The sequence below is a fragment of the Homalodisca vitripennis genome, chromosome 1 (genome assembly GCF_021130785.1).
Source record: "Homalodisca vitripennis isolate AUS2020 chromosome 1, UT_GWSS_2.1, whole genome shotgun sequence".
NCBI classification, from domain to species: Eukaryota; Metazoa; Arthropoda; class Insecta; order Hemiptera; family Cicadellidae; genus Homalodisca; species Homalodisca vitripennis.
The window spans coordinates 139,707,844-139,723,121 of NC_060207.1; the positions used below are offsets into that span (position 1 = coordinate 139,707,844).

At 30.7% G+C, this 15,278-nt stretch overlaps 1 protein-coding gene across 1 annotated transcript; it reads left to right on the forward strand.

The window, feature by feature from the left end:
* Positions 1-7,099: 7,099 nt before the first annotated feature.
* Positions 7,100-15,219, forward strand: LOC124372052 (GPI-anchored wall transfer protein 1-like). Its single transcript, XM_046830413.1, is given in 4 exon segments — positions 7,100-8,117; positions 8,119-8,193; positions 8,195-8,488; positions 8,490-15,219. Coding segments are annotated over 4 exon segments (1,149 nt in total). The 5' UTR covers positions 7,100-7,670; the 3' UTR covers positions 8,823-15,219.
* The last annotated feature ends 59 nt before the right edge of the window (positions 15,220-15,278 follow it).

Genomic DNA, 15,278 nt, shown 5'->3' on the forward strand with positions numbered 1-15,278 from the left:
GGTAACCCTCCGAGGGTAGGAGGAAACTCAACAAAAGCGGGTTCCAATCTATTATTATAGACCATGATTATTTAAATAAAACTGCTAAAGAATAATAAATCGAAGGTAAAAGAAAAAAGAGACAATGACCCATGTAGAGCCTCCACTGACCAGATAGAAAAATACCCCAGAATTAAAAAAAAATATTTACCCAAAAGGTATTACAAGTATGACAATCAGGACGACCCCTATGAAATCATCCATTCAAGACAAAGGATAAAACGTAAGTTCTAAAACCCTTTCTCTGTTGGTAGTGGGTGGTGAAGATAATTAAAAAAAAACCATTGCTGCAAGGACATTTCATCATATTGAACGTTCCTGCGGCAAAAATGTGTCCTGTTAAATGCAAAACACTATGAAAGCAGCCAATAAATTTTGGTTGACTCATTCATCAAATATTTAAACCACACAATTATAATGTCTTCGTGACCCTCTATTAGGAAATTGTACTCTGTAGGAGTAATATATGTTGAACAAAAGAAATTTCTGATTGAAGAAATCTGTAAACAGAAACGGTATAAGTGAGAGTAAAATCTTATTTGCCTAATAGAAATTAAAAGACGAGTTAAATAATGACCTAGTTCCAACTTCTTTTGTAAACTACACTAGTACTCGGGTCACTTTTTGGAAGCCCCTCAGATCATACTACCGACAGTATGTTAAAACTTAATTAATGTACGTATGAAGGTAGACACATTCAGAATAACCGTGTAAAAACAAATGTTTTTTCGTTGTTTTTGCCTTATGGACATGTTTTGCAAGCACACCATGTACCAATAATAGTAATACTGTAGAATAAGAAACTGCGGGAGGACTTTCATTCAGAGGAATGCCATGGGCCCCCCTTAAAAATGTATTCAGCTGCCTAGGTACTCATAGTTAGTAACTCTAAATTCTTGTTCGCTTGAATTTACTTCGTCAAAGAAATATTAAGGAATTAGAATGAGCTCAATGAGAGGAAGACTAAATACCATCGACAGCTTAGTCAAATTACTTAGTCCCTATTCAACATAAATAAAAAAAAATTAAAAATCATGTTTTAATAAGGCCTAAGCTCTTACGACTGCTGGTGCTGCAGTACTCAAAATACACAAATATCAGGGTAAATTTATCCTGGAACTACCAGCACATAAATTAATATTCTCCAACCCAGTAGTCCACATCACAACCAATGGTTTTCTTCCCCTCTAACTGAAGAGTATATATCGGAACAACACAGCCAATGCAGTGAGAGTAACTTTAACCTTAAAAAACCTAGATCTACAGTTGGGCTAAGTAGGAATGCTTCCCATAGACTAAGTCACAGTAATAATCATTATAAGACCACTAGCATAAATACAAACCGTAATAATACCAGTAAACTTACTGTAACTGGCAAACAGAACTCACTTACGATTAACCAAAATACACAAAAACCTGAGTCTACATCACAAGATAGGGAACATTTACGTTCCCTAATTAACAAAAAAATAGATGACATAAAATTCAAATTACTATCTACACCTATTACTTTTAATAATAAAAAACAAATAGAAGATTTCTTAGCTCCTTTTAAGGTTACGGACAGTAATCCCAAGACTAGGGGCAATGGGCCCACTGACAGGACACTAAAACAGAACCAAAATAAAGGTACTGGCAATACTTCAGCAGTAACAACTTCAAAACATGTTAAATGAATTGAAAATAATTCAGTGGAATGCAAGATCACTAAAACCCAAGTGGTCAGAATTTATATATAATATTACTAAAAATAAAATTCAAATAGGTTTAATCCAAGAAACTTGGTTAACAGAATATGATAACATCAAAGATAACAATTATAATATAGAAAAAGTTGATAGGATTGATGGATATGGAGGTGTAGCTATGATAATACACAAATCAGTAACTTACACAAAAACACTAAGTTACAACGACAATGTAACACAATTAATTGGTATTGAAATAAACAATTATAATAAACCTGTTCATATATACAATATATATTGTAAACCTAAAAATAAAATAAAGAGAAGATTTTGGGAACAATATATGTTTAATAAAGACCATGGATACTCAATTTTCTGCGGGGATCTAAATGCTCACCATCCTTACTGGGAGCCAGATCACCCAATCCAAGAGGGAGTGATATTTTTACGGAATATAACAAATCCCTTCTAATTTTACTTTAATGATTACAGACACACTACAATACCTACTCTAGATCAAAACACTTCTACCTTAGATTTATCATTTGTGTCACCCAATATGCACTCAAAGCTAGAAAATTGGGAGATAATGCAAGATACTATGGGTAGTGACCATTTTCCTATAGTTATAAGTTTTAACATGACTAACTTAAACATGTAAATATAACCTAGATTGGAAAAAATATTAGTCATAACAAATTTAATTTTAAGAAAGCAAATTGGCTTGTTTTTTTCTAAGACAGTAGAAAATAAAGTTAATGAATTAAAACTTTCAACATCCTTTAATAAAATGGATGAGCTATATAATATAATTACAGAGGCCTGTGAGACATCCATACCTAAAATTAAAATGCCAATAAACAATAGTAGAGGGTTTTCTCCTAAACCCTGGTGGACAGATAATTGTTCCAGGGCTATTGCTCAAAGGAGACTGGCATTTACAAGATTTAGAAAAACAAATGACGGCAGTAAACTACCGTACATTTCAGATAGCTCAGTTAAAAGCCAGAGAGGAAATTCAGTTGGCCAAAAGATTGAGTTGGGAAAAAACGTGTCAGGATATAGGGAGAAAAGGACAAGCTCATTTGCCTGGAAAATTGTAGGCAAGTTAAAAGGTAACAAATGTCCATAACAGTAATGACACTTTTATAAATAAACAATGAAAAATTATGTGAAGGTTTTATGAAACACATAGTCCCAGACTATGTGCCCCATGTCAATGAATTGCAATATATTGACAGGAAATTGTACAGACCTTCTGATGATTCACTAGAAAAAAGACTTTTCTTTTCAAGAATTACTGATAGCTATCAAAAATAAAAATAAAGACACTTCTCCAGGTCTTGACGGTATATCGTACAGAATTATTAAAAACCTGCCAGAAAATGCCCTTAAAATGCTCCTTGCAATATTTAATGAAATATGGAATGGACATATAGACATACCCACAACATGGAAGCATTTCAGGATTATTGCTTTGCTTAAACCTAATAAAAATAAGAAACTCAGAAGAATCATACAGACCAATTTCGTTAATATCTTGTTTAGCTAAGCTTATGAATTCACTAATTAAAAATAGGTTAGAATGGTTGGCCGAAAAAACTCAATTTGGTCTCTGAGACTCAATATGGTTTCAGAAAAATGAAGGGTTGTAGTGATTTCCTATTACATTTTGTAACCGACACTCTAACAGCCTTATCATTTAACGAAACAACTGTTGCTGCAGCATTAGATATTTCTAGTGCATATGATAATGTTTTTATACCGGCATTGATAGATAGATTATCTAGCCTAGGTATTCCATCTAAGTTTTAATATACTGCCACAACTGGCTGATAAATAGAAAATTAAGCTTTAATTAATCCTAAGTATACTTTCACTAGGGTAGTTAACAGAGGCTTGCCACAGGGCTGTGTTCTCAGTCCCTTGTTATTCTCCCTTTATACATCACATATAAAATATGCTTTACCACCTCAAGTCAAATCTGTGCAATATGCAGATGATATACTGCTATATTCCGCACATAAAAATTATGACATGGTTCAAAATCATATGCAACTAGCTATTAATGGGCTGGTTGAATATTTCGAGATCCTACACATGGACTTCAATGCAAAAAAATGTAATATACTAGTTGTATCTAGAAAAAAAAATAATGACCCTAATCTACAGTACTTTATAAAAGATCAGTGTTTACCTGTAGTAGACACAATTAAAGTGTTAGGCATATACATCGACAATAAGCTAACTTTTAAGACTCATATCAATAGTATTCTTCAACAATGCTGGAAAGACTTGAATATCCTTAAAATCTGTCAGTTGCAGAACTCAGGGAGCTCACCCTGAATTTATATTACAGATTTATAAGAGTTGTGATAAGAAGTAAGCTAGATTATGGATGTTTTCCTCTACGGACATAGCACTAAAACTGAGTTGAATAAGATTGATAATTTACAAAATCAGGCACTGAGAATTGCCCTTGGGGCTTTTAAATCTTCCCCTATTGTAACATTACATGCAGAAGCATCTGTAATGCCTTTAAACTTAAGGCGACAGCTACTAGCCGATAGGGGTAGTTTACAAAAATAGTTTCGCAAAAATAATCACCCTGCTTATACAAGTTTAATGTATCTTAGCTCAATATATACTGACATGCAATATTGGGCAAACAAAAGGGTCCCTTTATTTCTACAATCCTTGAATAATATTAGTCAGATTAATATAAACATAATTACTGATGTAGTATTTAAGAATATTTGGGATTTTGATGAACCCCTCTTCTTAATAAATAGAAAGGTAAAACCTACCAGTAATGCATTTATACTAGACAACAAAATTATCAAGAACCAACAAAATGAAAATGTTACAAAACAAATAGTAAGAGACAAACTAAACATAACCTTCAAAGATTACATTCGTGTTTACACAGATGGATCCAAATCTGTAGAAGGGGTTGGCTCTGCCTTCTGGATACCACAACTTAATATCTCAGCCAAATATACTTTAAATAAGTACTCTTCAAGTTATACTGCGGGAGTTAGTAGCAATTTTGAAAAGTATTCAACACATAAGTAATCTAAATAACAACGATTTTATAATCTTAACTGATTCTCAAGCTGCAGTAATAGCCATAGAAAAAAGCATGGAGGGGTCGAATAATGATAATCAAAGTATTATTATAACAATAGTTTATGAAATATTAGTGACAAAGAAAAATATCATTATACAGTGGATACCGGGTCACATAGGTATCGCTGGAAACGAAAAAGTGGACAGTTTAGCTAAGGAAGCAATAACAGATGGCATCAGACTTGTAGAATTTAACATACCATTTGACGATTTTAAGGCGTATCAAAAAATACTATACCCATGCTAAATTTAATGAATACTTTTTAGGTTCAAATAAAGCAAAATGGTACTAAACAAATTGTAGATTCAGTCCCAAAACAAAGTTGGTTCAAAAATGTCAAGTTTAAAAGATGGGAGATAGTTAACCTACTTAGATTAAGAGTTGGACAATGCTAATACAAATAGTAGTCTTTTTACTATAGGTAAGTATTTTACTCCGTTATGCTTAAGATGTACTTTGGGTAATAACGAAACTTTAGAGCATATATTTTTCAGATGCCCGGCAGAATGACCCATGCTAGAAGCACAAATTTCAAATTAATTAGTAAACAATTTGGGTTAAATAATGTGAACTTATGTAGAGTATTACAAACCAATGATAGTCAAATTTTCAAAGAACTAAATAGTTTTCTAGTTGCAATTAAACGAAGGATATAACTAAACTGAATTATACACAACAGAAATCAACATACTACATACATGTAACCTTGGGAATAGGCACTTCAACCGAGGCCCCTTCCTTTCGGGATAGGAATGCCTGATGGGCCCCTGGCGAGAAGCTCTCCTAACACCCCACCATTCCCTATCTTCCCACCTATGTCTTAGATTCCCAAACTCCCATCTTTTGAGTGGACTAACGAAACACTACAGTACACTACTGAAACATTCATGTATTACCATTAATATCTCGATTATGTCTATTAGATATACATGTATATGGATTGACTAATACTGCTGAATACCTTATTAACATGACAACCACAGAATAATAGTTATCGCACATCGAGGCTTCATGGATTCCCCAAAGCCTATTAGCCTTAACGCTAAACAAAAAGATAAAAAAAAAAAAAAAAAAATTGTTGAGCAAGTCTATGTTTTGAACGTGATTGTCACTGTTTGAATGTTCTGTTCTTCTTTGTAATACCTGTTAGTTTTTTCCTGTTAATATTAAATTTCTTTTATTACTTTGTTTCTTGTACGATATGAACCGTTTTAACTTTTGAAGGAGTATTGCTGATATTCACTTTGTGTACGGACTTGCTGGAGGCAATGCCAGATTAGCAAGCAGATTGTACAGAGAGCGCTTTCCCAGTTCATAGCGTCTTCAGTTGCCGTTCATATTCGTCTTAGGGAAACTGGGACATTTGAAAAATAATGTTGTAGAACGGGTAAAAATCCTGTACCCTGTAGAGATACGGGTAGGTCGGAACAGTAGGGGAATACTGTAGCAGACAGGAAGGGCGTATTTCAACACGCTGCGGGGGGGCGCCACTACCAAACTATGCCACTGCTACTAATATATTGAAATATCTTCATTACATAGAACAGAGTATATTAATATTGTTTTACATTTAAAGAGTGTTAAGAGTAAACAAAGATAAAACTGTTTTATTATAGTCCATAGAATTTACTTTTAGGGTAACATTAGTTTACTCAACTTTGTTGTAATTTAATTATATTTATCTGCGGCAAAATAATTTATTTTGTTTGTACTCTTAATGCAATTTTTGTAAATTTAATATTTAATTTTGTATATACAGAATATTGTAGATTAAATTACATATCTTCAAGTAGCTTGTTTTATAAAGGAAATGTATCATTTACTACCTACTTACCATATTTTTAATTAAGTAAGGTCCTATATTAACTTTTAGGTTATCAAAGGAAACAAAAAATGATTTATCTCAAATTATTTGTTTGAATTTTCTAGACTGATTTTATAATAAATTCATTGTAATGGTTCCGTGCCAAATCAAAATAAGATATAGTTTTTGTTTAAATAAACCACTTCTGCTCTAAAAAGTATGGTTTTCGCCAGTTCTCTTCTGGAAATGTTATGCAAAGCACATTAGAACAAAATATTACAACCTCGGGTTGTAGGTTTAAGAGCACTTTCATGTGTTCTTTACTCCACCTCCACGTCTAGATGAAATCCATTCGTTGCTGTTTAATCTTAGAAAAAAAAAGATCAAGACTACTTGTTAGCAGCTGACGTACATTCTGCACCCATCTGGTACCTCTAACCGGTAAATTTGAAATGTTTCCATTTTCAGCTGTGTAAATATAAACGCTTTGAAGATGTGAGAATGGTTTTTTCAGTGTGGAATGGTAATTATAATTAATGAGAATTGATAACGTTATCATTATTTGTACAAACTTCTCGTGCACTCTTTACTGCTAAATTATTTCAGTTGTCAGTTCTTTGGTGATACTAGTAGATAATTATTTTGATGTGGTTACACACAAGTTTACTCACAGTTTTTCAAATTGGTAACTTTTAATTCTTAACGATATATTTTATCATGGATGATGATAAAGTTAAACTACGTGTGCAGTTTGTTCAGAACTTGAATGGAACTGATGTGACTGAAGTATTATGGGCAACTCTTCCTTCCCATATGTGTACATTTTTTGTGATTTTTACAGGAATTTTATTTGAGAATGTGGCTCATACTTGTAAAAGAGATTGTATCCCAAATATGTGCAATGTGATTAAAAAAAGAAGAGTACTACTTTTTGTTAAAGAATTCATTATTATCGTTTTGCCTCTAATTTTATTGACAACAAATATGTCAGATATTACTTCCTTGTACAATGTTTGTAGTCACTATTATTACTATATGTTTAATTTTTCTAACAAAAAGTAAGTTTTGTTGTTCCACTCCAAGTTTGTCTTCCAGCGATTTGAAACAAATTTGGAACACTCCAATATGTGACACCAGGAGATCATTCGTAACATGCTGCCGCTCTATTGTTAACACAATGACAGTTATTTCAATTTTGGGTGTAGATTTTTGTATATTTCCAAGAAAGTATGCAAAAACTGAAACCTTTGGATTTTCTTTAATGGATGTTGGTGTTGGATTTTTTGTTTTTTCTAATGCTGCAGTTACTAAAACAGAAAAAATTGTCAGAGGAGGTGTTAAAAAGACTATTCTCAGTTGTTTTGCACTATTTATGTTAGGGCTCTCAAGATATTTTTCTCTCCAGGAAATCAATTATCAAACAAATATAGCAGAATATGGCACTCATTGGAATTTCTTTTTTTACACTTGGAACAATCAAGCTTTTATCATTTATTATATTAAAGATATTTAACTGTACTTTTTGTACCAGCAATTTTCCTTTCTTTTACACATCAGTTCTTGTTGTACATAGGTTTGCAGGAATATGTCATTGGAGATAGAGGCAGGGAAAACTGGATTGATGCTAACCGTGAAGGATTGGTTTCTATACTTGGGTATACCAGTCTCTATCTTATAGGAATTTCAACCAATAAATTTGTACTAGAGACATCTTCAACGCTTGCTCGTGATTTAAAAATAATAATTAAATTGGTATTTACCAGTGCAGTGTTGTTCACCACAACATTGTATTTTAATAACTTTTTCCCTGTATCAAGACGTTTGGTAAGGTCTAACTTATATTTCTTGGGTAACATCTTTAGCTCTACTGCATGTTTCTGTTGCCATGGTAGTTGAAATTATTGTAATACTTATAATTACTCCAGTGAAAGGTAATAAATTTTATAGCTTTTTAACTCCAATTTTGTTTGAGAGTATTAATTACAATGGATTAATTTTCTTTCTTTTAGCAAATTTACACACAGGCTTAGTTAATATTTTTTTTGACACTTTAAAAATTCAAACAATTGAAAGTTTACTCATCCTTGTAATTTACATGGGACTGAATTGTGGTATCATATGTTTCCTATACTACAGAAAAATACAACTTAAATTTTGGTAATTCTATACAGTAGAGCGTCAATTCCTAGCCTAGTAGTTACATAAAATATGACAACTGTATTTTTGGTATAAGTTAAATATTTAAAACTTTTATTAATAAGTAATGAGTAGTTTTATTTATCTGCTCCACTTCTGTAAACAACAACGTCAGTTATGCTCGTTTGCACATAACTTTTCATGACCTCTTTTTTTATTTAAAAAATCTCGACAGGATGGATCCCAATTTATCCAGATTATTGTCGCTCAACTGTACTTCAATTGATACAGGGTTATTTTACTGATAAAAATACAGCAATAATACTGATAAAGTAGTAGAACACATTACTTCATCATTATATTTCAACTCTTTAAAAATTGCAATTTTTATTTTTCTTAATTCTTTGGGTACTATTCTAATATTTTAGGTATGTCACAGGTCTTGTTAATACCGCAACAAGCCTATATACAGCAATTATAAGATCATGTATAAAATTTTGCAGTGAATTATTGTAACTATATTAAACATACCCTGAATCAATTGTATTTGATGACTCCTACTTTTTAAAACTCATGTACACTGATCTTATAGACTGAGATTAAATAGTTTATGCATTATGGAAAGACTCCTACATCATATACACACACAAAAAATAGCACTTTTTCAAGGTTTCAGGTAAAAAATGTAAAAAATGCATATTTTTCATAAGAACTACATTAAAAACTACTTTGTATCCCCAGAGATGACAGTTAGACCAGATCTTTCCACTTTGTTGTTGACTGGTGTGACAATATGACAAGTTTATGCATGTGACCGATATCACTCATAAAATATATTAGTAACTAAAGCCCAAGGAAGACCAGTTAGAAACTTGTCCTAAACTACAAAGAGAGTAGAAGTAATGCACACATTTTAACGCTCTATAATTTACGATGTTTGCCATTGTTAGTTTAGCAATGAGCATATAGATACATTACTGAGAAATTCAATATGGCAGATCCAAATACTATGAAATGAGACCATACCCAGGAGACTGATTTCTTCACAGGAATGACTGTATGGGACCCTCTGTAACAAAAATGTTGTTTAGCATAGACAGGCTACTAACATTGGGAACAAGTGTTGGGTGGTCAAAATTAACTGAAACAAAGTCTAAACAGGGGAGGAGGCAGAAAAAAAATATATTCTACAACACTCTTGAGTGAATCCAGATGATACTTTTTGTGTGTATCCTAGTTTAGCAGAGCTGTAAAAACTGTATAAAATTGTAAAATTCATACAAATTCTAGTTTTGCGATATATATATAAAAAAAAAAATAGTTAATTGGAAGAATCTGGCCCTTTTGCTAAGGATAATTGTAATTAAACCACAACAGTATATATTGCTAGTTTTCAAACATTTTATAAACTTCTCTTGAGCTTTGTTAAACCAATAAATCAGGATTTTATTTTTTTAGGTAACTCACATTTCAGTAATGAGGAAATGGTCCAAATACAATATAGGATATGTAGAAAATGGTGGCTTTTAGCGACATTTATTTGAAATATTTACATTTACATATATTTTTTAATGGCTCATAGGTGATTTAAAGCCCATTTAACTATTTTAAGGAAAAAAAAAATGCTTCAGTTCAAACTGAAAACTTAAAAAGATGTTCGAAATTGTTTCAGGTAGAATTTTACAAAAAAATATGTAAGCGTCCTAATTTGTATTTCATATATATTACTGGCATAGCTGCTATTTTAAACTGCTGATGCAGTGTCCCACTGTGCTGTTGTAACATGAGTTTGAGTTTATGCTCTTCACTTCTCATGCTCATGACTTGCACTCTGTGCAGTGACAATGTACGAGTTTATTTTCTTATTTTCTCTTATTTAGACTCCAAGCAGTTTTCAGGTATATTTAATTTCTTTCTTTTTTAATTGGCAGTCTATTGCCACAAGTTTGAGCTTTTAAGTATCTATATATAAAACAGAAATTTAAGTCTTTTTAGACAGTTAAACAATCAATTGTAAAAATCTTTAACACATAGTTTTTAAAAGGTATTTGAATATGTAAACTTTTAACACCTTCATTGTGACTTTATACTGAGTGATGTCCACTGTTCTCACAAGAAAATGAGTGTTCTAGGGTGTCTGTCACAGTTTACATGTTTAAAACAAGACATCTTACAGAATTCCGTGACAAAAATAAGGGAATAGCTCGTTAGAGCTATTCAGAAAAACATCAAGAATATTGGAGAGAAATTAGATAAATTTCAGAGGTACTTATAAAAAAACAGATTCACTCTCTAACTTCAGGGCCTAATCTTTAAACTTAAATCTAAAATGGATCGAGATTAGAACATCTTTCAGTAACCATCACTTATCTTAGTATTGTTTGGCATGCCGTTTAAAAATATGCTCATGGTGTCCGTTAAAAAAAATAAACTTAACGTTTAAAGTTAGGCACGGGTAACTGTTACTATATGCTAAATGTATCTCTCTGTATCATACAAAATGTGTCCAATAAGTCCATTATAATATTTCAAGGGGAGATAAATTAGCTAATGACTAGTCAGAGAAACAAAATATGAATTTGAAAAATGTTGTTTAGTCTCCAAGATATCAAAACTTTTTGTGAAAATTACAAATGTTGCCACTCTAGAGTGGTATTTCATGTACTACTGTTACAAAACAAAACGAAACTAGGAGTTGTGTTATTTTTTCATAGATTTAAAGTAACAATGATAGGAAATTCTGGCACAAATGGAAAACAGGTGAAACCATAACTGTTTTCTCAATACAGAGAAAAGCAGAGGGATGAAACTTTAGGATAAAAAGGATCATTCTGTCAAATAAATTAAAATAAAATACTTTCCACTTTATTATTTTATCAATAGCAAATGAAAGATTAACCTAGATGGGCAGCAGTTTATGTGATTTTCGAATAAGCTTTGATATCTCTGAAACTAAGCAACTTTTACTTAAGTCATGTTTTGTTGTCTGGATTAGTCATTAGCTAACCTATCACTCTGAAATATTATTCTTGACTTATGGACACTCTGTACAGAGGCAAGAGGATAATACCATATGAAAAATAAAGTACTCCAACCAATCCTTATTAATTTTTTTTTAATAAAGACAATAAAATAACAACCTTCAGTGATTGTTCATTAGACCCATTTCAGTTTGTTTTAAAGATTTACAAAACTTTTGCTCCTTTTATTACTTTGAGGAAACTACAACATTCAGGTAGTTTGTGAGGGAATACTAGTTACGCTCCTGACCCGCAAAGGCCACACGGGCACAAAGATATAAACACAGGTCAGATACTTTTCGAACAGACCTCGTACAAATGAAATCTTTCTCATGATATCTTGCAACATACATTCACATTTTTGTTCATTAAGTTAGGTGTCACAGCAATGTTTAACTAATAAAAGTTTCAGTAAACTAGGGAGGGTACTAAAACGCAAGAGTGCATTGAGATCAAATCTTGTAACTATATCAGTGGTTCCTAAATTTTAAACCCCACAACATATTTTGGCAATTGTGCTCAGTGTATTTGTAATTCAATTTCTTAAATTGATCTAATCTTTTTAAATACTTTATTCAAGAGCATGCAATGAATTAAATAAAATTTGAAAAAATAATGTTGAAATCTCTTTGAAGATATTTTTAACAATTATTTTAAGACAATCACCTAAAATGAAAATTTGTTTAAAAGTATAAATACTCCATCATATGACTGAATGAAGGGGAACTTTAGATTTCCTACTTGTACAATATACTGTATGTTACTTTTATATTTATTTATTAGTCAAGAATTGTAATTGACAGCTTATATAAGTTAAAATCGAATAAGTATTATTTTATTAAAGATACTAATGAAAAACCTGAATTACTGTATAATTCTATAAAACAAGTGAGCAATTTATTCAACAATCTTTAGTCTCACAATGTTATGAACTTTAATATATTACAGCATGCATTACAATAAGAATTCGTAGATATTAAAATTATCTGAAAGTATACCAACAGTACTTATAATTATTATTTAAATGATTATCTATTGAGAATGCATTGATTTAAGACTATCTCAATGTCTTCGCAAAGCTACAATGTACAGTTTAAAATTAAATCCAAACTTTTTCTGTTATCTATTAGATTAATAGAATGTATTTCAGATTATAAGGCACAGAAAAACATTAGTGATGTTGTAATTGTAAAAAACTGGAAATCAGAACATCTTATTTATGACATAATAAGAAATTGTAAAATTCATTGCATTTTAACATTGTAAATCATAATACAACTAGTTTTAATTGTAGTGCTTTGCTATTTTTGTTGATGATTCTCTGTTTATTTTGCATTGTTTAAATTTAAAAAGTGCTGCGTATTTTAATTAACTATTGATGTTTTGTAATTATATAGTTAATTAGTATTGAAAGAGTTTTAATTGAGAAGCTTGGTTGTTAACTTATTAAAATTATAAAATGTCTTTATTATAAATGCTGATGCATGTCCTACTTTTGTATTGACTATGTTTATTACACCAATGTGCCCCTAATGATTGACAATATACTTCTGGATACACGTCATTTCTGTAGTAATTAGTAAATATGTTCAACTTACACATGTCATAAATGCTGAAGAGGAAGAAGATTAGTTGCAGAGTTAGACACTTGAATTTTACAAGGGAATTCATACTAATTACTTTTAGCTGTTTCAAGTAATATAGATATGCCTAGCAAGAATCTCTCTTCATTTTCTCTCAGCTCTTTTATATCCTTCCAGCACTCCATTTCTATATTTTGTGCACTCGAATAAATTGGACCACTTTCTTTCTCCTGATGTTCCATATCCTCTTCATATACTTAAATGACCTCAGCCACTCCTTTCCCTGTTTTACACTGATTCTTACCTTACTCTCCAGTGGCTCTATTTCTTCATAGAATTCACTATTTCACCTATTTCATTATGTTTAAATAAGTTATATAAATGCTAATATAACAATTATACCTTTTAATTATGTTTTTTAATAACTACATATAGTTAGTAAAATATTTTATCCAATTTTGTAGACTTTACATAAAAACTTGCAGATCCAAGGGAAATTTTATTTAATAATAAGAGAATTTTATATCTTCTTTAAATTGTTTCTATGTATCTGTGTACTCTATATTTTGTTGCTATTGACAGAAACATAGTATGAAGTTTATTGGTTTCAATTTTTTATAGTTTATGACATATTCAAATTATTTAATAGAGTATTTTTCAGTATCATGCATTTTTTATAATATATACATATTATTTATCCGTTAATTTAATCTGAATCAAAATCATGCAATCCAATCACACTGTATTACTAGTGCAAATTTGTTAGTTAGGAACATGAACTTAATTTTAAGAGTTAAGAGTAAAGAGGGGTTTTATCAGTGTTCATAATTTGAAATGTAAAGAGAAAAAAAAAAACAAACACCTATGCTATTGTTTTTGTTTGTGAAGTTTAAAGATATACAGTACAAGTACCAATTTTTGAAACCTAATTTAATAAAAACATTGTATGGTTTAATTAAGATAGTTTAATTTGGACCCCGCTGACAAGTGTACGTAGTGGAGCCAATGAAATGTCAAATTTTGGAAATAAACCAATTCAATCCAATATATATACATATGTGTGTGTGTGTGTGCACATGTATATTTACATTTATTTTGTATTTTTTTACATTAATGTTTTACATTTAGGCAGAAATCTTACATTGATCCCTGTGGCTCAGAAAGTGAGTTAGTAGAATCAGCATATTACTATCTACTTTTATAAACATAACTGTACTGTAAAAAATATCTAATTCCAATTTTATTGAAAAATATTTTAGCTGATTCCCAGAAACAACATAATTATCAATAATATTTTTATAACATATTTTATCAGCTAATTTATATGAACAAAACATATAAAGTTCATTAAGATGTGAATTGTGGCATTTAGTTAGTAAGTAAGATGTCTTGAAGGTTGTAAGAACATTAAACCAAAACTGTTAAGAATTATTCTTGTAGAAAATTTGGTTTGAAAATAAGTTTCTTTCATTTAATGTGTTTGCAAATGTTAAATACTTTTATTGGACCTGTTGCCAACTCTTAGTGTTCTATCAAACATAAAACCTGAAAATATATTAATTATGAATGTAAAATATAAAATCAAAACATGAGATCTAAACATTCAAAATTGTTAACTGGTATTGAGTATAAGTTGATGCTTTGCCTCTGTAAATATCAGTGGAAAACCAAACCCAGCGATGATAATGACAAAATTTGTATAATAGAATTAAATAAGTATGTTTTGCTCTCATAATTATGTTGTATTATTTAGTGTCTGTTTGTATGAGGTTTCCTAATGTTTTTTTGATGGTTGATATAACATTAAATATTAACTCTTGTTTGTTTACTGTCTAATTACCCACTCCCTATATAATATTTATTCAATAATTTCAAGTG